Raw genomic sequence first — 24354 nt, 5'->3', positions numbered from 1 at the left:
TCATAAGGAGATAAGAAATTTTGAAGCAGCAAGAAAAGGTAATCTGGCCCAATATGTCTGTCCTTAAATTCATGGCACTCCTCTTTCTCTTCTGGTTTGGTTTTGTTTTATTTTGCTGTGGATTGACTACAGGCAGAGGAGAAAATGGCCAGCTCCTTGCACAAAGTAATTTCTCTACAAATAATGCTCGTGGTGTTCAGCACTTATAACTATAGGCATATTAAGGCTTCTTGGACCCAGACCCACTGATCTGTGGGGTTCAGAAAAGCACACACATTCATTTTGTTGTTAGCAGCATTAACTTTCCTCTCATTGGCATCTATCTTGGTAAAGCAGGGTCGGTAAAGCAGGGGCTACTGTGTAGTGGTATTGGGGGAGTCAGTGTCAGCATAGCTCTTTAGTGAGTCATGCTGCCAATGGAAGAAGAGGACAGAAAACAGCATGGAAAAACATGGATTCCACAGGGAGGATTTAGTATGTGTGATTTCCAGTCCTGTCAATCCTTGAGGACACTCTTCACTGTTGCAGAGCTACATCACCAGGTCTCCTACATCTTCTGCATGGCAGCATCTCCTTTTCCCCTGAACAGAGAATGCATTGGGAACTCTTCAAGTTCATATCCACTGCAGTAGTGGAAAGAGAATCCCTGGCTAGGCACTGCACTGATGCCTGGGCACAGAGGGCATGTCAGAGGTGTGGCTAGAGCAAAAGGGTGTGGCAGGAGTGTGACAGCAATCCAGTAATCCTCAACTGTTGGAACTGGTCTCTGTGGGCCATTGCAAACAGGAATAATTCAGCCTGATCTAAGTTGTACCAAAATGGCCTCTGATAGGCCACAAGATCAGGGGCACCTTTAGTTTCTCTCAAGTCCAATTCTGAGCACAGCTGGGCCAGGCTCAGGGATCAAGCCTTAAATTTTAGAGCACTCTTTCTTCCCCTTGAGCTCTCCTATAGAAGATGTTAACTTAGCCCTATGGCTTTGTTTATGATTGATTTTCATATAATTTATGCAGACAATCACATACAGTAAGTGCCCCACTTTGGTAAATTATATGTTGGGTCATGTTCCCTTACCTATATGATTCATTTACCCTATAATTGTTAGTGTAAATCCTTACATTATCCATAGGACAGTGAGTAGATCCCTAACTAGATACGTGTCAGAATGTGTTACTGAGCACGAAATAGGGACCTTCCTGGTGCATGATCACCAGTGCAAAAGCTAAAAAAGGATAAAGAAAAAGTCAGAGGCATAGCTGAAATAATGCCAATCCATGAAACAAAAGCATGGGCCATTTTTTGTCATCCTGGGGTTAAAGTTCTGCTCTCACACACTGTAAAATCAAAATATCTGCATATTGAAGTCAGTGGGTTTACTCTGGATTTACACTGATGTAAACAAGAGCAGAATTTGGTGTGTAAATTAGACTAGTCTTCTTGAAGCAGGTCCTAAGCACATGATTACTAATTTATCTCCTATGTAAATGCCAGAGTATTCATCAACACAGAAGAATTCTGTGTTCACAGAAACATACCATTCATTCATTTTGAAAAAACAAACAAACTCTGAGAGCTAAGAATTCTGTAGACTTTTATAAGTCTGAGGGAATGTTTATTTAACACAAGCTACAATTGAATCCCGTTCTAGAAAAAAAAACAATTATGTTCTAACTTCAGTTTTTTCTCTTCACTAGCTCTGATGACTATACCATCCCCTTTGAATGCCTCTTCCCCATTCTGCCTTTGCTCACTTAAGGAAAAAGATGTAATTAATTTAAAAAAAATCAAAAGGCCAGGAAATTAATTTTTTAAAATTATACTTAAAACATCATATCCCTTCCAACCTGTACCTCCTTCATGTAAGATAGAGGTCTATGACAAGTATCTCAGATAACTAACATGTTAAAAGGGTTTACGATAGGCCTAGATGTCTAAACAGCAGGTTTGAGATGAGGCTTACAATGTCTAAGCAGCAGGACCAATGTGGATAGAAAACAGTTAACAATTTTGCAGCACCTGGAGTGAGGATAGTATAACAGGAAGATGAGATGGGAGGGGGATAGGTTTGTGGTGTGTATATGAAGTATAAGATATCAGCTGCTAATGTTGCTGCCATATCAAGGGAAACAATTTGATGGAAAGTCTCTGATCATGTAGGTGAATGTGAGTGGTCAGCTGAGCCAGAGTTTAACAATTCACCCAGGTGGTTCAACAACAGGGCTTTCCAGTTTGAGTTTTTGCATCCAAAGTTTATGTAGCTTATCACCTCTTTCCTCTTCTCTCCCACCCTCTAAAGCAAAAGATTTGAACAGTGACAGATACATGAAAAATCAGATCACACAAACACCTTGTCCGTTGCCCTCTAAACATTATAACTATCGCTCCCAGGGGAAGTGCCACTCTTTGACAGGGTGCAGCATGTGTTCCCATATTCTCACCTGTTAGGCCAGCTTCACTAGCCAGCACAGAGACAGAGCAGGACCAGGGGCCAGCACTTTCCCTTCAACAGCATCACTTGCCTAGAGCAGACCTTGTTCTCAGGGAAGCATAAAGACTGCAATTGTGCCCAGACCTAGCACAGGCCTCCAAGTGTGAGAAGGGTTCCTTGTGCCCTCTCCATTCCTTCACACAGCCACACACAGGCTGAGCACAATCAAGCCCTATGTATTTTTAATTGGCATATTTGTTCTGGCTGTCTATATACTGCAGTTTTGGAATCTCCTGGCATTTTGTCAACTAATTGCTATTCTCCATCTCTATCCCATTCAGGATGTTGGTTCTATTACTTGAAGGAGGGAATGGAGATTGCATAGCATAAGATCCCTGCTTTGGACACAATGCTGTTTGGTCTTTATCTAAACTGTATACAATGGACCCCAATTCACTATAAAACCATGTAATAATAATAATGAAATAAGTCTGTTTTCATTTGTTAGCCTGATGTCAGTGAGGAAGACGGCACCCCTTGACTTCCACCACTGACTCTGTTATTTACACTCCTGTCATCAAGAAATCTGGTTCAACTACCTGATTTGATGGCCCTGGGCTTGGGGCTATATACCACCTTCCAGTTTTTTCCCTCTGGTTCCTTTCTGATCTATTTTTTTAAAGAAAAGATATGAAACTATATGCTTTCCTGACACTCCATCTCTTCCATACTATACACACGTACTCTGTTGTTAATGTCTTATGGGTTATTAAGTTCACTTGCAAAATCTCACTTCTGTTCCTCACATTTGCCACATGTGCCCTAAGATCTACCTCTTAGTTTTGTGCTTGTTAGTTTTACAAACAATCGTGTAGCTAAAAAAGGCTATATAATAAATAACACATAATGCACTAAAATAATCTAAACATTGAAAGCAGAACACAGAGGCAATTATCTCCACATATTAAAATTACAATGGAACAGAGAAGGCTTAAAGGCCTCAATAAGTGCCAGGAGGAAATACTGACTAGTCAATAGCCATCAGGCCTGTTAAGAAGGTTTGCCCTTCCCCCCCGACCCCGTCGGCGGCCCTGCCGGTATGGACCCCACTGGCAGGGCCCCTGACGGGGGGGCAAAAGAGGGCAGGGACATTAAAGGGCTGCAGTGCTTTAATGTGGGCTGGGCATGGGCCGGTGCGAGTTCTTACCGGTACGGAGTACTGGCCTACTTTCATCCCTGGTATAGCCTGATACTTAGCTTATAGCCACAGCAACACCATGCTTGGCCCTGCAGAGGGGTGCTGTGAGGCAGCCCCACCTGCCACAGTATTATAGTTATGCTTGTACTTATGGAATTGTCTAATGATCTGTGTTAGTCTTCCCCTACTCTTCCATGCTTGTGTGAGAAAAGCTGATGTTGGGCATGCTAGGAAGTTACAAGTCCTTCTCTCTTACAGCCCTTAATATAGTCTTTACTCTAAAGAGGAATGCCACTGACACCCATGGGAATACTCACACGAGCAAGTGTTGCAGAACTGGGCCATTACTGGCTTCTTTTCGTAGAACTGGAAGGACACAAAGAACATTTTCTTAAAAAATAAGATCATTGACCAACTCTTGCTGTCCTCACTGACATGAAAAGCACTAATTAACTCAACAGGACTCCTTCTGTGAGAAAGGCAAGCACCATTTGTCCCCACAATTTTTATTTTTCTGGTGATGGAAGCAAAATGCATCACTTTCCCATTTGCTACCCCTAGGACAGTAATTTGCTGCACACACACAAGCAGTACTGTGGCAAACTACTGGGAAGCACAATTTATCATTTAAAATTAAATGCATAAAAATACGTGGGTCAGATCCTGAGCTGGTGGAAATTGGCATAGCTCCAATGACTTGATGCTCATTAAACTAAACCTACACCAGCTGAATATTTAGCCCATAAAATTTAAGTAATCTGAGCCAATTCACTAGGTAAAAGAAAGGGGACGTTGGCCAAGGTTAACATTATATAAGGATGGGTATCCCTGAATACATATAGTGGGAAGCTGGAGACAGAAGGAGCTGCCATGTGAACAAATTCAGTTGTGGGAGTTGATGTTCCCTTGTAGTCAGGGGAGCACTCCCATCAAATCGGGGGCTTAACTCAGTTGTTCCTGACAGAGGATTTCAATCCTATTTAAGTGGAATCAGAATTCGACAGAAATAATTGATTAGAATGCATGGAGCATTCCTATCAAATCCAGGCTACTAATGAATCCATGGATAAGGTCCATTAATTTCAATGCAGCCAAACTTCAAATGTGTTAAAATGTTATGAAAGAGCGTTGGCTGCATATGTGCACTTACTAGTGCACTTACTAATGTCTAAATGTTAATTTCTAGCTGATTTTAAGTTATTCTTTTTTAGATGCTGTAAAAACTCAATCCAACTCATATTTTCACGCTTTAAAAAAATCAGCTGTTTTTGTTATGTAGAAGTGAGCAAAATTGATCTGAAATACAATTTTTTTTATTTGCAGAATTTGTAATTTAAAAAGTGCCTTAATTTAATGTTTTCAGACAAACTTCTTTTGGGACTAAGACAATATGTGCCAAATTTCAGCTCAGAAAGAAATTTTCTCATGTTATAACACTTCTGAAAAAGAGGTTTATAAAGGAAACAGTCGAACAGCCTTAACATTAGTAGCATAGACATAATGGTATAATTCACATTCTTAATAATTTTTAATGCATAGTTTGCTGCTTATTTCATCCCTTCAAACCAAATTGATGGGTGAGTTTAAGGGCCCAGCAGAATATAAATTACACCAATTTAAACTCACACCAACTTAGTGACATTTTCACTTCTAAATCTGCTCCACTGAAGTGTTTAAGGGAGTGTAATTTACAGCACTGGGTAGCCAGGAGACAGATTGCAAAAGAAAGGGATAAGATGGTTAAAATAGGCCAGCTCACCTTCTTCCTGCTCCCTTACGCTTAGTTAGACCTACTTTCACATATTTAACTGCACTTACCCCCATTTACTGAAATGTAACTTACACCACTTTACACATACCTCCTCTGAATTTAGCCCGCTATCTTTTCACCTTGGTCCCCTATGTCGACTTGCATCAGCATTGCCACCCTTCAGTAGCTAAGTGGGATCCTGCTGCAGGCTTCCCAGCAGCAGAGTACAAGTGGGTGTCAATCTACTCCTCTTTTAATTTCTGCTGCTGAATCTGACTCTCTCTCTTCAGGAGCAATCTGCTTTGCAAAGCAATCAATTGGCAAACTGAGGCCTAGAAATTCATTGTGGCACTAGTTGCGTTTGTTGATCTGCAGGAGACCAGAAGCACATACCCTCAGATGTCAGACTTTATGGTTGTGTGTGAACATAAAATATGAAAATCTGATCATTTTGGACTGGCCAAAATGTATTACTTCAAGGTGCGCCAAAGGCACCACAGACTGCTAAATTCTAGGGTGATTAGCGGAAAGGCTTTATTTAAATCAGAGTATTAATCATTGACTCTGTGAAGATTTTCAACAAATGATGTAATGAAGACAAGACTAGAACAGTGAGGAAGGAGACTATCAACATTCCTAATCTCTTGAATCCGGTACCTATTTGTTGACATATTGTTAACATTAAAATAAATAAAACTTAGAAACTAAGGAAGTTTTTGTGGTACACGCTGTAACAAAAATAGCTGGGAGCTTTTCAGTGGGTTTAAAATAAACCCCTCACTTGGGTGCCTGTTATATATGAATATTTTTGCTGAAAAGAATTTGCAAAAAATATAAATAAGAAAACAGAGCACCTTTTAAAATGAATTCATTTTTTCAGAATCGACTATTATTAGCCATTAAATAAGTAGGTAGATGTTTCTGGAAAAGCTGAATAGTATGTAGTGCATGCTTTCATTGTGCTTCCTGGCAGTATGGAATAATATGCCTTATATGGAAATGTAATGATCGGTTCTGTTAAATCATGTTCAGTCAGCTTATATAATAACACCTATATTTTGTTATTCATTTCAGATTTCAGAGACCTATGCCTTCCTGCCTAGAGAAGCGGTGACACGATTTCTAATGAGCTGCTCAGAGTGCCAGAAAAGAATGCATTTAAACCCAGATGGAGCGGATCATAAAGGTAGTTTTAGTGTCAAATGGTGGGATGTAAAGTAATTTTATTCCTAATAACCATTTATATTTTCCTAGTTTAAGTGAAGGTTCATAAAAATTTGGTAGACTGGAACAGTTCAACAAGTCAGATCATCTCATTTAGTTAAGTTATAAAGTAGTGAATCTTCTGCATTCACATAAGGGATGGAGTGTAATGCCATGCTCACCCTCAATAGAAAGATGATTTTACCTGGAGGAAATCATTTATTTTAGTTTGGAAATGTTTATACATCCATTTAAAAGTGGGGGATAGATGGGGTGCATGCACTGTAGTCATTGAGGATAGAAGAGCTCATAAATTTTCCTGGGTTTGTGCTTGATTCATATATTTTTTTCATGGAAACTTCTATCTGTACAGCCAAAGAGCAATTGAAAATGCCAAAGTTGGAGCCAAATGACAGAAACTGCATTTGACTGCAGATTAGACAGAGGTGCCCTCCAATATATCATGCATAATAAACATATTTATGTTACAGATAATGGAAAACCTCCAACTTTGGTGACCAGTATGATTGATTACAATATGCCAATTACTATGGCCTACATGAAACACATGAAACTGCAGCTACTAAATTCACAACAAGATGAGGTAAAAATTCAAATATTTAAAGTTCGTTCACTGTTGCTGTTATGGGTCAGATACTCACGGTCTCCTTAGACCCAATGGGTTTGGTTAAGCACTCTGTGCTGCTGCACAAGAGATATTAGTTCAAGAGTTAGACAATGCCTTTTACGTGACTGGGCCAGTGGGGGCTGCGAAGGGTCTGGAGGCAGTATATCCAGTCCTGGATTAGTCCTGTGCTCAGCAGTGACCTCCACTTTCAGAGGGGACATTATTATCAGGTCCTGAAGTGAATGCTATCCAGTTCTCAAGGTCAGTAGTCAAGATACAACACAGTGTGGGAGTGCAAATGGAAGCAATAACAGGATTGGTTTGGATCACTAGGACTAAGGACCTCACTGGGAAGCATATAGGGAATTAATCCATCCTTCCTAGCAGCTCCATCCCTAATTCAGCAAACACTTAAGTTTATGCTTAGAGTTAAGCATATGCCTAAGTGCTTTGCTGAATTGGAGTTTCTATCACAATGAATAAAAAGGGAATCAAGCTAAGGCTTTGTCAAAGGGAATTGGGACTAAACCACTTTTTTGATTATTTATGTTCTTTTCCTTGATTCATGCCGCACTTTTTCAGATATTGGAAAATGCTTCATGAATTGGATGGGAGCTTGCAAATTATTTGTAATAAACTCACTTTGACAGAAACGTATTCATTTACCATGCAAGCTGCCAAATAGTTAGGAGCCCAGTTCTATGCCAGCCAAAGAACAGTCTTACATGCTGTGTCCTTCTGCCTGCCTGCAAGAAATAATCTGAATTTGATTTTTATTTTAAAGAAAAACCTTTAAAAACAACCATAACAGCTGGATTATGGCAAAGACCCTGATTGACTCTTGAATTCTGTAAAGCCAGCAAGATTCTCTTTCATAATAAGTAGCTATGGACTATTGTTGGGAATTCATGAACTGTTCAAATCCCCACAAAAACTGGATTGTCAGTACTTCTCTAAAAATAGCAGGGATTTATTTTCTTTACTGGGTTTTTTTTGCAATTCCCTATGAGAACTCCACACACAACTACTGCCTGATCTCCTCTTCCCTACAGCCAGGCTCCCCTGAGTTGGCTACCTCTGGTTGGGAAGCCAATTCCAGAACCACCAACAGCAGGAGATTGGAGGCTTTATCCTTGCAGTGCTACTTAAAGCTACTTTCTTCTTTCACTTCTCCCCTTCCTCCCATTGAGAATCACTCTTGTCATACAGGGCACAGCCGGGGCAGCTCTATGTATTTTGCCACCCCAAGCACGGCAGTCCAGCTGCTTTCAGTGGTGCGCCTGCGGGAGGTCTGCTGGTCCTGCGCCTTTGGAGTACCCGCTGCTGAATTGCCGTTGAAGCCGCGGGACAGGCATACCTCCTGCAAGCGTGCCGCCAAAGGCAGCCTGACTGCCGCCCTCATGGCAACCAGCAGCACACCCCCTGCGGCTTCCCGCTCCAGGCACACGCTTGGTGCGCTGGTGCCTGGAGCCACCCCTGGGCACAGCACTAATGCTAGAGTAGGGCCATCTACTACAGTGTACTCCTCCCCTGCCACAGCTCGAGAATTTCAGTATTGTCCTTTCTGGCCTAATGACAGGAATCAGGCCCCCTGCAGTGTACCAGTTTTCCATCCAGGTCAGCCAGCAGGAGTGATATAATGGTAGTAGGAAGCACTCGCTTCTTCCTGCGCTCCCTCTGTAGCTGACAGCATGGCGTCGATCATGCAAATCCAGTCTTGCTGTGTATGAAATCTTTGCCACATTGTAGCAAGGAATAGTGTTGCAATTTTTAATGTATTTCATTTGCACAATGAGCATTCGCTAATAAGCAGCTGCATTGCAAGTGACGTTCTCACGGTCATTTTTAAACTTGGCTCACAACTGATACATACCTTCAGTGCCTAGATATTATATTCTGGCACCAAGAACAAAATGGCAATGAAAACATAACAGTATGAAGTAGGAGCGTTTCTGCAACATATCTTCAAACTATTGTGTGCAATATGGTGCACTTTAAAAATCCATCCTTTGATTTATACTAAGATTCTGTTTCCAAGGTTTCACTCATCATCTTTGTATCATTGTGGGAGGAGAGGATCTGAGGTGACAACCAATGTATATACTACAGCTAGCCAGTAGTAATCCAGTCTCTCATAAATAGTAATCTGTCACCCAAACACATTGGGCTAAACAGTAGTTTTTAGATACAGCCCTAAGGGTGTAAGGATAAGGGTGGTGTGCAGAACCATCCTGGCCCACCAGGAGCTCACGGCAGCACTGGGGAATTTACCTCTGTGCTGCAGCTGACAACAGCCCCCCGCTTCCTCTCCATGCACCCCCTCCCACAGAAGATAGGGTAGAGCAGGATTGCACATCATTTACAGAGCCAATGGAGCCCCAAGGGTATTCTGGAGTGAGCCAGGAACAGAAGAGGAGGCGTGGCCAGCATTCCCCTATGCCTTGTTATTCTCCAGCTGGGCAGGTTGATAGGGGGCATGGGCAGCCAGGATTGCCCTAGCCTGCTCTAGGAGCCAAACCAGCCTTCAGCAGCCCCAGAATTAGCATGGTGTGAGCTATCTCCCCTTGGGTCCCTGCACTAGCCCTAGAATCTATCCCATTATGCCTGAGGGCTGGGGAAATGTAGATGCTGATACAACCTTTGAAAGAGTGCTGTGTGCATTTCCCCTGTACAAAATGGTGTGTTGCCTGCACAAAATTCTCTGTTACACACAAGGCACCCACCTTTACCCAGTTCCTAGGGCACAAGGTGTAACCCACTTGATTTAGGCACCCCCATTCTTTCCCAGTCCCTAGGGTTCTGGGCAAAAGGAACCGACCCTTACCCAGTTCCTAGGGCTCAGGGAGTACTCTGGTTAATTTAAATATCTACCCTTACCCAGTTCCTAGGACTCAGGTCATAATCTTTTGAGGGTTTATGGGGTCTTTTACCAGTGAAAAAGCCTTACACAGTAATATCCTTAACTTCTATTTATTAACAGTTACCAAAACAGAATACCCTCGCTATGCATACAATGCTCACCACTCCCAATAAGGCACATGAACTTTTCTTGATGGACAGTCAGGATCAGGGCATCTGTGGACTCCAGCTTCTGCACGTTGTGACTGGCAAAGTGTTGAGGTCTGGCAGCTCTGATCTTGGGGCTGTGTCCTGGAATTGTTTCTAAAGAACTTTCTTTTGGACCAGTTTATATAGTGAAACTTGAGTCTTGCTTAGCTGTACCTTAACCAATCATTTTACTAAAATATCACTAAACTATTTTCTAACCAATCCTAACATACTGTAAAACAATTTTTTAACCAATCATACCCCACCAACTTAATTGATTTACACCTTGCAAAATTAGTTATGTAACAGACAATCAAAGAACCAGAGACTATACAGATAAACAATAGAGAAGTGGGGACAATAAAAACAAAATAAAAAGTAGGGATTTCACAACTACAACTGTTGATAAGTGATTTCTTGCCAGACAGAATGTTATCAAAGTTTTCTTTAACCATCTCAAGAGCTGTTTCTTTATCTGGTGATGGTGGGTACTGTTAGTACAGGAGCACCTTCTTAACATCCCAATGTTACATTGTTTTAATGTAATTAAATGGAACGTGAGAATGTGACTTTCTGCTTCTTGGCTTATGGTTGCTGCTCTTCTAATATGACTGCACAAAAAGGCCTCAGATCTTGTAATATGGCTACAGGAAAAGGCCCCATCCTTGCAGGTGCAGAGGGAGACTGGGTCTTGCCCTTGCATCTCTCCTTCCTATCAGGAGGCTACTGTTGCTGTGGGCACGCTAGCCTCCAGCAGCTCTTACATTCTAGCTAGTCTGTCTGATGGCTTTGTTGTGGTACCCATCACCTTAGTATTGGAGCAACTCGCACATTAATGAGATTGCCGTGCCCTTGGTGGAGGTTCTGGCTCTTCCCCCTGTTCAAGTTGTAGAAAGCTTTGCTTGGGGTGGAGTGTTTTGTTTATTGTAATCCAAGGACTGGGTCTGTTATTAACACCTGTGTCGAGGTACAGGGAGGAGTTTTCCAGCACCCTCTCTTCACTCTGACACCTGCCCGGGGTTAGGAACAGTCTAGCCCTTTACCTGTCCAATTTAGCAGTTAGTGACACTGGCTCTAGGGAAACATTCTCCCCCGCAACTAAAGAAATATCAATATTGTCCAGAAAAATCATTGAGACAAAAGAGAATGGAGTTCATTTGGGGACCAGGTGAAAAGAAAATAATAATGATATTAATCTTCATACAGACCAGTTCATTAACATCTAATTCTAGCATTAGCTGAACTTTTCTAAATCATTCATGGTTACTAACAAAAGTTAAAATGCAGTCCATTGCCTGCTACTTAAAATTCAGTCTTTAGAAAAGAGCAAATGAATATGCCTCATTCTTCATAAAGCATTTAAAATTCTTCCTCAGTGGATACTGTTTCATCTTTGGGTTTTCTCTAAAACTCTCTTGTTGCTAACAGACAAGCCTTTGGAAATGTTGTTATACTCTTAAAAGTGACTGCAGAAATGTCATGGGGGCTTTCCATGTTTGTCTCTCACTGACTTCCAGCTCAAACTCCAAACCCTGCAATCACTTATGAACATCCTTAACTTTAAGCACAGGTGTTGAGCTATTGACCTCAGTGGGACTATTAACGTGAGCTCACGCATTATCATCAATAATAAAGATTCTATAATCAGAATTAGTAGTTAAAAATTATATTGAAGATGAGTGAGCCAGAAAAAAATCCATCTCACTCTCCCACAATTATATTAGCTAGTTTTGCCTTTGATTTCATTGTGAGCAAGACTGGGCCAGGGAGGAGTAAGAAGATGCCAATTTTGACTTCATTGAGTCCAGAATTTCACTATAAAGTCGCATATTGTCAATGGCACCACTCATTCAGGTAAGGTGAGCAATTCAAGCACAAAAAATGGAGAACTGTCTTGTTCCACTCAGATTTAATAGCCAAAAGCTGTCTTGAGTTTTCAGACTACTAACACTTTGCTTGTACGAAATAGTCTAGAGAACACTTACTAATATTTGTATTATCATAATTAATTAAACCTGAACAGCACTTGTCAAATAAATGATCATAGTACATTTTGTGATGCATTATCCTCGATATTATGTTTGTTTCCTTACTCACTAATTCACCCAGGGTCCCTTAGTCATTAGTATGAATTAGCAAATATGTGTAGCATGAACATCATATCTGAAAGTTATCTTGACTTTTCCTAATGCAAGTGAAACACGAAATTTGAAATTTGCAGGATGAAAGTTCCATAGAAAGTGATGAGTTTGATATGAGTGACTCCACCAGGATGTCGGCTGTGAATTCTGATCTCAGTTCTAATCTTGAAGAAAGAATGCAAAGTCCTCAGAATCTGCAGAGCCAGCAAGATGGTAAGCCTTTTAATAAATAATAAAATAATAATAATAATAATAATATTAATATAAAAATAGTATGGTTCTCCCTCTTTTGTGCATTACCTTCATTCAGCACCTGCCATGTCCTTTACTTGAGAATCTATTTTAACAGGCAACTTGAGACATAGGTTCACTTTGTCTCAACACATGGATGACAGGGTTGGGTTTTTTTTGCCAGCTACAAGTAGGCACTTTTACACCATGGCATGCTGGGGTTTTTATATTATTAAATATATAGTGTGTACACACATGGTATAAGACGAAGTAAAATCCCTGCAACCCATCACCTCTTCGTGGCTATCTAGACATTGGGTCCAGGAATGGAGAGACAAGGGGTACTGCATGGCTGCCTACTCTTCCCTCACCTGGAATCTTAGTTCTAAGCACCAGTCTACCACCCTCCAGCAGCAAGGGAGAAGGAGAGAGGGAACTGTGGCTGCCTGCACTACACATGCTTCCCTGGGCTGTTTCTGGGCTGCAGTGGACTGAGCTGTGTGCTGGGACACAATCTAGTCCATAGTTCAGGTAGATACTCTCTTTATATCAATCACAGGTTATACTTATTTCTATGGAGCCTGCTTTTGTGCTTTCCCCCCCAAGACTACCACAAAATTCACTAAGGAAATATAGTTCATTCTTTGTTATATAAAAAACCTAAACAGATGGGAGAACTAAAGAATTAGTGTAAGCCAGACAAAGAGTATACACTGGAACAATATGTCTTTAGCTTTGTAGATATGTATATATGAGATTCACTTGATGAAATGATTCAGATTTCAGGACTGTTGCTTAAAGCAGTGGTGTCAAACATGACCTGTGGGCTGGATGTAGCCCACTTAGTGCATTTATTTGACCCAACAGAAGTAGTCACGTGATCCAGAAACTAAGCTTTTGCTAAAAATAAAAAGTACGTTTCTAGCCCGTGTGAAGACAATATTCCACACGAGAAGAGAGTATAAATCAATACAGCAACATCTTTCTGGGCCTGCAATCAGCTTCAGACAATGGCTCAGAGTATGAACTCCCCCTTTCCTTAGTTATCTTATTGGAGTGTTGTCTCCAAAGCCCAGTGAAGACACATGAGTGTCAATATTAACTATTTAATCACTGATAGTTTTAGAGGATGGAATGGGAGTAGGGCTGGAAATGAAAAACAATGGGCTGAGAATTGGGAGTTGCTGCAGGGAAAGAAATGCAGAAGGAAGAATGGAGGAGACACACAGACAGGGAAGAAGGAGAGAAACAAAGAAAGAAGAATGGTGAAGAAAGAGAAACAAAGGATAGAACTAGTGGTGATGTAAAAGTGAATCTTTAGTCATTTAAATTTAGAAGCCAGAATTCTACCCTGGATCTCTGCACAAACCGGACATTGACTTCAGTGGAAGTTCTGCTTTGGATTGTGGGTGGGGGTATGGGTTATAAATTTATACCTTGGACTACTGATCATAATAAAAAAATTAGCTCTGGCTGTGGAGGAGTGGAAGACTATTTTGAGCCACCACAGTCTCCTCTTTGGAAAGACTTTCTAGCACTTTGCAAACTTTGCATAGGTTAATCAAGCTCTGGGTCTAGTGTGTGTGTACATGTGTGTAATCTGCTCTATTGATATTTATAGATATCACCACCATTGTCTGAATCTGAGTCTCTTGGGAGACAAGTCCTGATTCACCACTGTGTTACTCCACTTATATTCTGGTGTAATTCAACTGAAATCATGGTGTTAGATCAGTATACACTGGAGTGATGCAGTGGCGAAGCAGGCCCTGTCACTAAATTTGAAGCATAGGGTGAAAGACAATTGCCCTGCAAGCCATACCAGTTTAGTGTATTAGATCAGTGATACTCACACTGAGGCTCAGGGGCTGTAAATGGCTTTTGAATGAGTCTCCTGAGGCTCTTTGCAGCACATGATATTAAAACAGTGTGATATATAGTTATTAACCACATCAGGATGCTTTTATTATTGGCCAATTTTAGTTGATAAAATAATATTTGGTTAGATTATCCAAGAATATATATATAAATAATGAAGTCACTCTACTCTGACTCTTTTGGATGTTGATTGCTAACTGGGCTCCTGAACCACTGAGGTCTGAGTGTCACTGTATTAGACCATGATTCCACAATTGTAAATATAGTTCCACCTATTCATTAACACAATATTCAGTTAGGGGCCCAATGCTGTGAGCTGCAGAAAGCATGCTGGAAGAATTGTGACTTAAGGATGTTCATGGGCTTCTACTGCATTCTCTGCACCTTCCATGATCAAGCTGTTTGAATTTAAACATTGCAGGGATGAATGTAAGATGCATATAAAGGGTAAAAATCATGCTATTTTGCTGGGCCCAAGCAAGGCCCTCGACATGTTTGGAAGCTTCCTGGTAGCTATGCACAGAGCCAGGAAGAGCATAGGCAGATCAGCCACATACTGTGGCCTCTGGAAAGCACACAGGAGTCTGTGCCAGTTCACAGTGCTGAGTGAGGATTGCACAAGTGGTCATTAGGACCGGCACTAGGGGTTTTAGCGCCCTAGGCGCACGGCAATTTCGCTGCGCCGCACGCTGGTCCCATGACTCCGGTGGAGCTGCCGCAGTCGTGCCTGCGGTAGGTCCACCTGAGCCGCGCAAGCAGCTGACCGTCCGCAGGCACCACTGCGGCAGCTCCACCAGAGCCGCGGACCAGGGGACCCTCCGCAGGCACGACTGCAGTAGGTCCACCGGAGCCACCTGCCGCCCCCTCCAGCAAAACGCCGCCCACCAATAATCCTGACGCCCTAGGCGATTGCCTAGGCCGCCTAAATGGAAGCGCCGGCCCTGGGGGTCACAATTCATACATGCAAACCCTCCCATAAGGTCAGCAGCAATTATTTCACCAATAGTCACCCCCTGATTGCCTTCCAGCCCTGTGCCTTGCCTAGGGACTGAGGATAAATTCCATTCCCCAGCCTGCATGCCCTTCTCCACACAAAGGCCTTTTCCTCAAGCTTTATGGAGGGGAGGTGGAGGAGAGATGAATTTCACCTCTAGCACCTGATCCACAATGATATCATTAAGGGCAGTTCTCACTGCAAAATAGACTTCATACGTTTTTAAACAATAGGGACTTGATTAACACTTACTGGTGAATGGGATAAAATAGCACCCCAAGCACCTGTACCTGCAACCATTGGGGAGGAGCTGAGAGAGAACTGCCTCAACTCTAGTTTGCAATCAAATCCGTCCCCAGCTGCCCTGGCCATATCCCCTTCTGGGGGAGCTCCACTTGGCTGGTTTCTCAGTGGAGTAGAGTGTATCTAAGGCAGTCACAGCAGCTGGTTAGTAAACAGGATTACAAGCTACTTAACTGCTGCACCTACCTTCTGTAAGTCTAGTTCTATGTCTCTCTGGTCTCTTCCAAGCTTCCTATGCTCTTGTTCTAAGCTGATTCTTTGTGAGAGACTCTATTTATCACTTACCTGCAGGCAGAGCTCCAGCCAAACAGCTGAGCTTTGTTTGTCTGACCCCTGATGCTGCTTTGGGGACTCTGATATTATCAGACCAGACCCATCAGCCCTTGCCTCAGATCATAGATAGAAAGCAGGATTTGTAAACATCTTTAGTCTGCCTAAAAGACAAGTCTGTGTGGTTTTAACTGGGGGTTACTAGATTTTAAAGCTCTTCAAAGCTTTTAAAGTGGGTTTTGTTGTGAAAGTTGTCCTTTAAACGCCTCTTTTAAGAGGATAACAAGAGCTGCATGAAGATACAAAGTTCTTCTGTTAGCAGGAGTTAGAACAGGGGTTGGCAGCCTTTCAGCAGTGGTGTGCCGAGTCTTCATTTATTCACTCAGATTTAAGGTTTCATGTGCCAGTAATACATCTAAATGTTTTTAGAAGGTCTCTTTCTGTAAGTCTATAATATGTAACTAAACTATTGTTGTATGTAAAGTGAATAAAGTAATTTTAAATGAAGCTTCTTAAACATTTAAAAAAATTAATATGCAGAGCCCCCCGGACCAGTGGCCAGGACCCGGGCAGTTTGAGTGCCACTGAAAATCAGCTCGCGTGCCGCCTTTGGCAGGAGTTCCATAGGTTGCCTACCCCTGAGTTAGAACCTTGTGCAAAACTGCTGAGTAAATTCTGCAGACTCATTGTAGCAACTCACCTCTCCCAGAATAAGAGAAGGGAGGGGAGAAGCTTTTGCAAGGAAAGTAGGGACTCATTTGGCTAGGTCCCTAGAAACTGGTGTGATTTTAAATTTTTGCTACTATTTCCTGAGTTACCAATAAAGGCAATCATCAGAAGGGGGATAAAATTGACCACTTTGTTTTAACTGGAATAAGATGGAAGCTATAGCTATTCACAGTACTGTTTCCTATACTAAAACATACCAAAGTGAGTTAAGACCTCTTTTGACTTTGTGCTTTGTCTGCACACAATTTTTAAGCTAACCCTATTTTTTAACTTTCCTCTACAGACATTTTCATTATTATATGAAACCTGTAGAGCTGTTTACAGTTAAAATTAACAATGTCATGATTAAACTTTAAACTTTAGCCAGAAACTCTGTTGATACAAAGATAATAAGGGTCTAATACTTGATTAAAAAAAAATTTGTATTAGAGCATTTGTAGTGTACAGGAATGGGGTAGTATTTCTTTAAATAGCTTGAGAGTTCTCTGGTGGTGCTCACTGAGTTCTTTGTAGCAGTAAGTTGCTAGGTTTCAGACATTGTGTATATTTACTAAATATGGCTATTTGTATCCCACCATTCTCCTGTGGTTCCTTCATATTGTTTGTTGTTTAAAGAGCAAAAGACACAACAGTATTCCCCTGTTTGTTTCAAAAGTTGTGACATTAACTCCTGTGAAACACAGTGTTGGCTAATTCAGTTAAACTAGGTATCATTAGAATTGTTGTCTAACAGTTTGTTATACATACAGTTTTCTTTGTTTATACTCCAAAATTAGTTCAAGCCAACTTTATAATCCATCTTCCTATGCAATAACAGGTGAGCTACAGTAATTCCTTGAGCTCTTTACTTTGTCCTGATGAAGCCTGGAAGACCTTTGATTTTAAAAATCAGCTCAAAAATTCTCTTTTCCTCAGAGTAACATTAAGCAAAGCATGATAGGTGCAAACACCAGGCAGAAGATGAGTCTAGAACAAATGGATGAATGGGCACACTGTACTACAGGATGTTTTTTCATCAAAGTTGCATACATTTCAGGCCTGACCCTGACATTGCTGTGCACTGGGAGTTATGAAGTCATGGCGGTCAAAAGCAAATTCTCAGCACTAGGCCTATAATGAGCTTTTTGCTGTAAGTGAACCAGATACAGATCTCCCAGTGAGTTCAACATACAGTGCAGGTCAAGGATCAGGCCCAGGATTATATTAGTCATTAGCTGACAACACAGCTTTATTTTTTGTTCAGACACAAAGTTTTTACAGAACTGTTCATGATGAACAAGGTGCGAGAGGGGCTGAACACCGCTAGTCAGGTGAGACAGCCTCTCAGATCCAGTGGACTTAAGGGAAATGCTCAAAACCTTAAAGGACTGGGCTAAAATATTTTGCAGTATTTTCTTGATGTCTGAATCTGAGTTTAGATTTCCAAGAAAAACCCAGCACTATTGAAATGGCATTTTTAATGTGTAAGGGATACCGAGAGTTTAGTAAGTCAAAGTTATAGCACACTAAAAAGAAAGTAGCCTGTCAGTGTATTCCTTATTTTCTTGTCAGTTGTACTACATTTGCTATGCATAAAACCTTCATTTATGTATCTTCCAAAATTCTATTTTTAGGCATGTTTTTGGATTTACTACTACTTGATTAGTTTTATTTTGTAATCTGCATACTACAGTGAGTACAGCTGCAATACCGTGAATGTCATTTATGTCTAGTATAGCAGATATATTAAACATACAGTTTTAAACAGCCGTTTTGAGCAAATTAGTCTCACTTCTGTTTAGCCTGGGGAGTCTTGACTGAATAAGGACTGCAGGATGTGGTCCTACAGATGTAGAAAGAACAGAGACACACTACATCATTCTCAAATTTCATGGAGACTATTGCCATTTGTCCATTAACTCGGGGATTGACTCCTGTGATGTACTGATCCTTGAATCTCACTGAAGTCAATGCAGAATAGAAGTACTCAAGCAGATTCTCATTTTTACATGGCAAAAAATTCTAGTATGACAAGATGCTAGAAGTTCTAGGTGATATCTAATCCAAGATATTCGTGCATTTCATAGCAGTGCCAAGAAAAGTTAGTAATATAAGAATATCAATAAGAAGACCTTGTGAATTGAGCTTAATGATCTTAATGAGCTTAATGATCTTAGTCCAGTTCCTATTAGATATCTGGCCACATCAAAAAAAGCCACCATCAAAATTGGCCTTAAATGGCATCTTTGGTAAGCTCAGCTGCAGGAGTAAGGACTGAATAGGTCTAGAAATCCTAAGGACCCTTGCCTGAAAGATTATCTCAAAGATGAGGGCTGAGGCAAACAGGCAGGGCATCATAGAATATCAGGGTTGGAAGGGACCTCAGGAGGACATCTAGTCCAACCCTCCTGGCTCCTGCCTCTGCTAGGCTCAAATAAAGTCATTCAGAGACCCTTGGGTTCTGAAACCACAGGTACTTTTATTTACAAGTTTGTGCTCTCACCACCTTCTCACCATACACAGCTCTGGGTTCTGAAGTCAGGAGGGAGGGGCTTTCTCCCTGCCTGCACTCTCTCACTCTCCTCCACCACTACTCTGGCTTCCTTTTCCCCAACCTCTTATATAGCTCTGGGCTAACTGGGCTGTCAGCTGGCTCTCATTCCCCAATTAGGGCAGGTTCTTTCCAGCCAGCTCCACTTTATTCACTTCAGTGGGGCTGGCGGCAGGGGGCTGATTCTGCAGTTCTTCTGGTCAGCACCCTGTCACAACAGGAGAAAAGTTTATTCAATCAGGAAGCAAGGCTATAGTATATCACTCAATCTGAAAAAAATTAATACCTTGTTCACCTAAGCAGAGTTTTACTGAATTTTAGAACTTGGTGTATTGCAATAGTATTATTTTACCTCAGTGGAGTGACATCCTGGGGTGAATTTGGCCCATTGGCTTTGCTTAAGTGTAGTTTAGTTTGCACAAATACATATATTAACTGCAAAAAATACACTAAGATAATCATTAATACCAATACAATTGTAGAAATCAAGTTCCATAGACATTTTGATGACTTCTTTGGAGCTGATGTAGTGCAAGTGAATGAAATTCTGCCAGTAACACTGCAATGACTCCTTGGCGCAAATACGATGTCCATGATGATGTACTGTATTAAGAATGTGTAATAGCTCTAAATGTCAATGCAGCTATATTAGGTACTTTTAGTCTTTAACATTACCATGGAACCTGTGGAGAATTGAGTGGACTTTTCAGTGTCAAATATTTTAAAACACCACCTTCCGCTGGCATGGCAACTGATTTTGCATTGTCATCAGAATGACTCCACAGCTAGGCAAGTATCTGATGCACATTCTTGGGTGGTGGTAGTGAGTAATCTGATTTTGATATTGTTTCTGGTGTGGCTCCAACATGTGGTGAGATTAAAATAGCAGCATATTTCTATCAAGGACACTGCTTTCTCTTCCCATCTCCCGTATTAGTGTCATTAAGTATTACCCATATCCCAGAGTTCAGAACTCTACCTTCCATCATATCTAGGCAGCCTCAAGAAACAAGAGTGAGATCAGGAGTAAGACACATGCCCCTCATGGTAATGCAGCGTGTGACAACTTGACTGCTGGGACAGTATACTGTTCATGTGCAGAATTGTCTCTTCTCATTGAAGTGATGCAGGTCTACAAGCACCTTATGGGTGCATTGTGCTAAAGAACATATCTGCTGTCACTTTTCTGTTTTAATTACTAACTACATATGTTCTCTAATCCTTTTCTTTTTTTAAACTTCTGTTTTTTTAAAAAGTGCCTTTGTTATAAATATAATTTGCTTTAGAGACTAAAATATTTCTAAACATGAATTATGCATTTAGCAGACTCTGTGCTGCATTCTGACTGGTTCATTGCAACCAGGGAACAATTTCATTTCCCACACCATGCTCCCAGCTGCACAACTGTCACTTTCTATTACTTTTGCCTTGAACAGTTGAGGATGGCTTGTAATGACAATAATTGCCTCAAAATTGTTTATCATGTTTGACTTGTTAGCAACCAACTACTAACTGTTGGTTACAATCAAGTTCTTAGCTGTCGTTGCATAATTACATGAGGAAATATTTTCAATAGAGAGCTAGCTCCAAGGCTATATATCTACTTAGTCCCTATTTTCAAGAGCTGAGTGGTGCACTGGCATTGTGCTGAGCCTCTGCTGACAGATGAATTTCAGCCAGTAGAAATAACCAATAACTGTCCAAAGGAATGTTTCCCCTTTTCCCTACTCAGTTATTCAACTGAGTCCATTTTCTGTTGATTTCAGTAGAGCCAGCCCTAAAACATTTACTCCACCTTTTTTAGACTTTTGTATTTCAGTCCTTCAGATGTTTATTTTTGTTTTGTTTTTTTCTTTAAGCCTCAACGTTATGGAGGTGGTTTGGTCTTGGATGTGGCTTTACCTTCTAGTAGATCAGTGTTACTCAATTCCTCTTTTGGATATGCACTGGTAGACTTCATAGGGAATTGCGTATACATGTTGACTAAATTTGACCACCTCTTCCAGAATAGAGGTACAGTATAGGTCACTGTCTCATGTAACTACTGTTAAAATGTAAGCTAGTGTAGACTAGCATTTTACATAAATGTGAAACATAGCATAGACTAATTTAGTGAAAATACCTAAGCCCATTTTTACTTTAAAAGGGATGTAAAACAATATGCTTAATAGAAAATTAATTTTAGCAGTTCTTTACTATTCTGGCTTTTATTTAAGGAAGCTATTAAAATGGTTTTTCTTCTGAACACCAAATTCCCTAGTGACATCAGGCTGTCTTATGAAAGACTTTGGTTTGTTTGTTATGGTAGTTTAAAGTGTTTTTCATTTGATAAAATGTTCTATGATGCTAAAAAGTTTAAAATGTAGAGTCATTTTCTAATGATAAACAAGTACTTTGCCTATGAAAAGAAGAGTGGCTCTTTTCAGCATTAAAGTATCTTGTAATATTTGCTATACTGGAACATAAATGATTGTGTTTTTTACCTGAGATTTGAGAAGCAATATTTTCAAACAGAACTTACCTGATATTGGAAAAATGGCAATTGTTGCATTCCTCAGTCTGTGCTAAGGCAGCTAATGCTGATGAATCTCTTTTAGAAAGACTCCTCCTCTACATGGCAGTTGATCTATAAATAATAATTTGCAGAACTAACAGGCACCTTGTAAGTAGAGGAAAGCAAGTGGATAACTAGGAAATAGAATTCCCTGAACTTAACAGGAACATTAATTGCTGAATTTTCTTAGTATTCTGAGCTTTCTGCTTTGTTATAAGGAGAAATGCAATAAGAGCATGATCCAAAGAAAACTGAAGTCAGCAGGAACCTTTCCATTGACTGCAATGGACTCTGGATCTGGCATTAAGGGTAAAACTATGCTGAAAATGAAAATGTGATTTGCAATGTGGGTAGGCAGATCCATGCTAGCTTTAATCTAGCTAGTGTTACTCCAGGGGAAATTGTGCCAAAAAATTAATAAGAATGGCTGTACTGGGTCAGACCAAAGGTCCATCTAGCCCAGTATCCTGTCTACCAACAGTGGCCAATACCAGGTGCCCCAGAGGGAGTGAACTTAACAGGTAATGACCAAGTGATCTCTCTCTTGCCATCCATCTCCACCCTCTGACAAACAGAGGCTAGGGACACCATTCCTTACCATCCTGGCTAATAGCCATTAATGGACTTAACCTCCATAAATTTATCCAGTTCTCTTTTAAACACTGTTATAGTCCTAGCCTTCACAACCTCCTCAGGTGAGGAGTTCCATAAGTTGACTGTGCGCTTGTGAAGAACCTCCTTTTATTTGTTTTAAACCTGCTGCCTATTAATTTCATTTGGTGACCCCTAGTTCTTGTATTATGGGAATAAGTAAATAACTTTTCCTTATCTACTTTCTCCACATCACTCATGATTTTATATACCTCTATCATATCCCCCTTTAGTCTCCTCTTTTCCAAGCTGAAAAGTCCTAGCCTCTTTAATCTCTCCTCATATGGGACCCATTCCAAATCCCTAATCATTTTAGTTGCCCTTCTCTGAACCTTTTCTAGTGCCAGTATATCTTTTTTGAGATGAGGAGACCACATCTGTACTCATTATTGAAAATGTGGGCGTACCATCGATTTATATAAGAGCAATAATATATTCTCCTTCTCCTTTTTTATGATTCCTAACATCCTGTTTGCTTTTTTGACTGCCTCTGCACACTGCGTGAACATCTTCAGAGAACTATCCACAATGATTCCAAGATCTTTTTCCTGATTCGTTGTGGCTAAATTAGCCCCCATCATATTGTATGTATAGTTGGGGTTATTTTTTCCAATGTGTATTACTTTACATTTATCCACATTAAATTTCATTTGCCATTTTGTTCCCCAGTCACTGAATTTTGTGAGATCTTTCTGAAGTTCTTCACAGTCTGCTTTGTTCTTAACTATCTTGAGCAGTTTAGTGTCATCTGCAAACTTCGCCACCTCACTATTTACCCCTTTCTCCAGATCATTTATGAATAAGTTGAATAGGATTGGTCCTAGGACTGACCCTTGGGGAACACCACTAGTTACCCCTCTCCATTCTGAAAATTTACCATTAATTCCAACCCTTTGTTCCCTGTCTTTTAACCAGTTCTCAGTCCATGAAAGGACCTTCCCTGTTATCCCATGACAACTTAATTTACATGAGAGCCTTTGGTGCAGGACCTTGTCAAAGGCTTTCTGGAAATCTAAGTACACTATGTCCACTGGATCCCCCTTGTCCACATGTTTGTTGACCCCTTCAAAGAACTCTAATAGATTAGTAAGACGCGATTTCCCTTTACAGAAACCATGTAGACTTTTGCCCAACAATTTGTTCTTCTATGTGTCTGACAATTTTATTCTTTACCATTGTTTCAACTAATTTGGCCAGTACCAACGTTAGACCTCCCGGTCTGTAATTGCTGGAATAACCTCTAGAGCCCTTTTTAAATATTGGCGTTACATTAGCTATCTTCCAGTCATTGGGTACAGAGGCTGATTTAAAGGACAGGTTACAAACCTTAGTTAATAGTTCCGCAACTTCACATTTGAGTTCTTTCAGAACTCTTGGGTGACTTGTTAATGTTGAGTTTATCAATTAATTCCAAAACCTCATCTAGTGACACTTCAGTCTGTGACAGTTCCTCAGATTTGTCACCTACAAAATCCAGCTCAGGTTTGGGAATCTCCCTAACATCCTCAGCTGTGAAGACTGAAGCAAAGAATCCATGTAGCTTCTCCACAATAGCTTTATCGTTTTTAAGCACTCCTTTTGTATCTCGATCATCAAGGGGCCCCACTGGTTGTTTAGTAGGCTTCCTGTTTCTGATGTACTTAAAAAACGTTTTATTACCTTTTGAGTTTTTGGCTAGCTGTTCTTCAAACTCTTCTTTGGCTTTTCTTATTACATTTTTACACTTAATTTGGCAGTGTTTATGCTGTTTCTATTTACCTCACTAGGATTTGACTTTCACTTTTTAAAGGAAGTTTTTTTATCTCTCGCTACTTCTTT

General features: G+C 40.7%; 1 protein-coding gene across 3 annotated transcripts in view; it reads left to right on the top strand.

Moving 5' to 3' along the window:
- Positions 1-24354, top strand: part of NOL4 (nucleolar protein 4) — a 273762-nt gene that overhangs the window by 54195 nt on the left and 195213 nt on the right. For all 3 annotated transcript variants that reach the window (XM_030553010.1, XM_030553009.1, XM_030553011.1), the window contains exons 3-5: positions 6451-6562; positions 7071-7183; positions 12477-12609. In XM_030553010.1, coding sequence (XP_030408870.1) covers positions 6451-6562; positions 7071-7183; positions 12477-12609 — 358 coding nt within the window. The remainder of the gene's footprint in view (positions 1-6450; positions 6563-7070; positions 7184-12476; positions 12610-24354) is intronic.

This window comes from Gopherus evgoodei, chromosome 2, assembly GCF_007399415.2.
Source record: "Gopherus evgoodei ecotype Sinaloan lineage chromosome 2, rGopEvg1_v1.p, whole genome shotgun sequence".
In the NCBI taxonomy this organism is placed as follows: Eukaryota; Metazoa; Chordata; order Testudines; family Testudinidae; genus Gopherus; species Gopherus evgoodei.
This window is presented reverse-complemented; position numbering and strand designations above follow the sequence as displayed.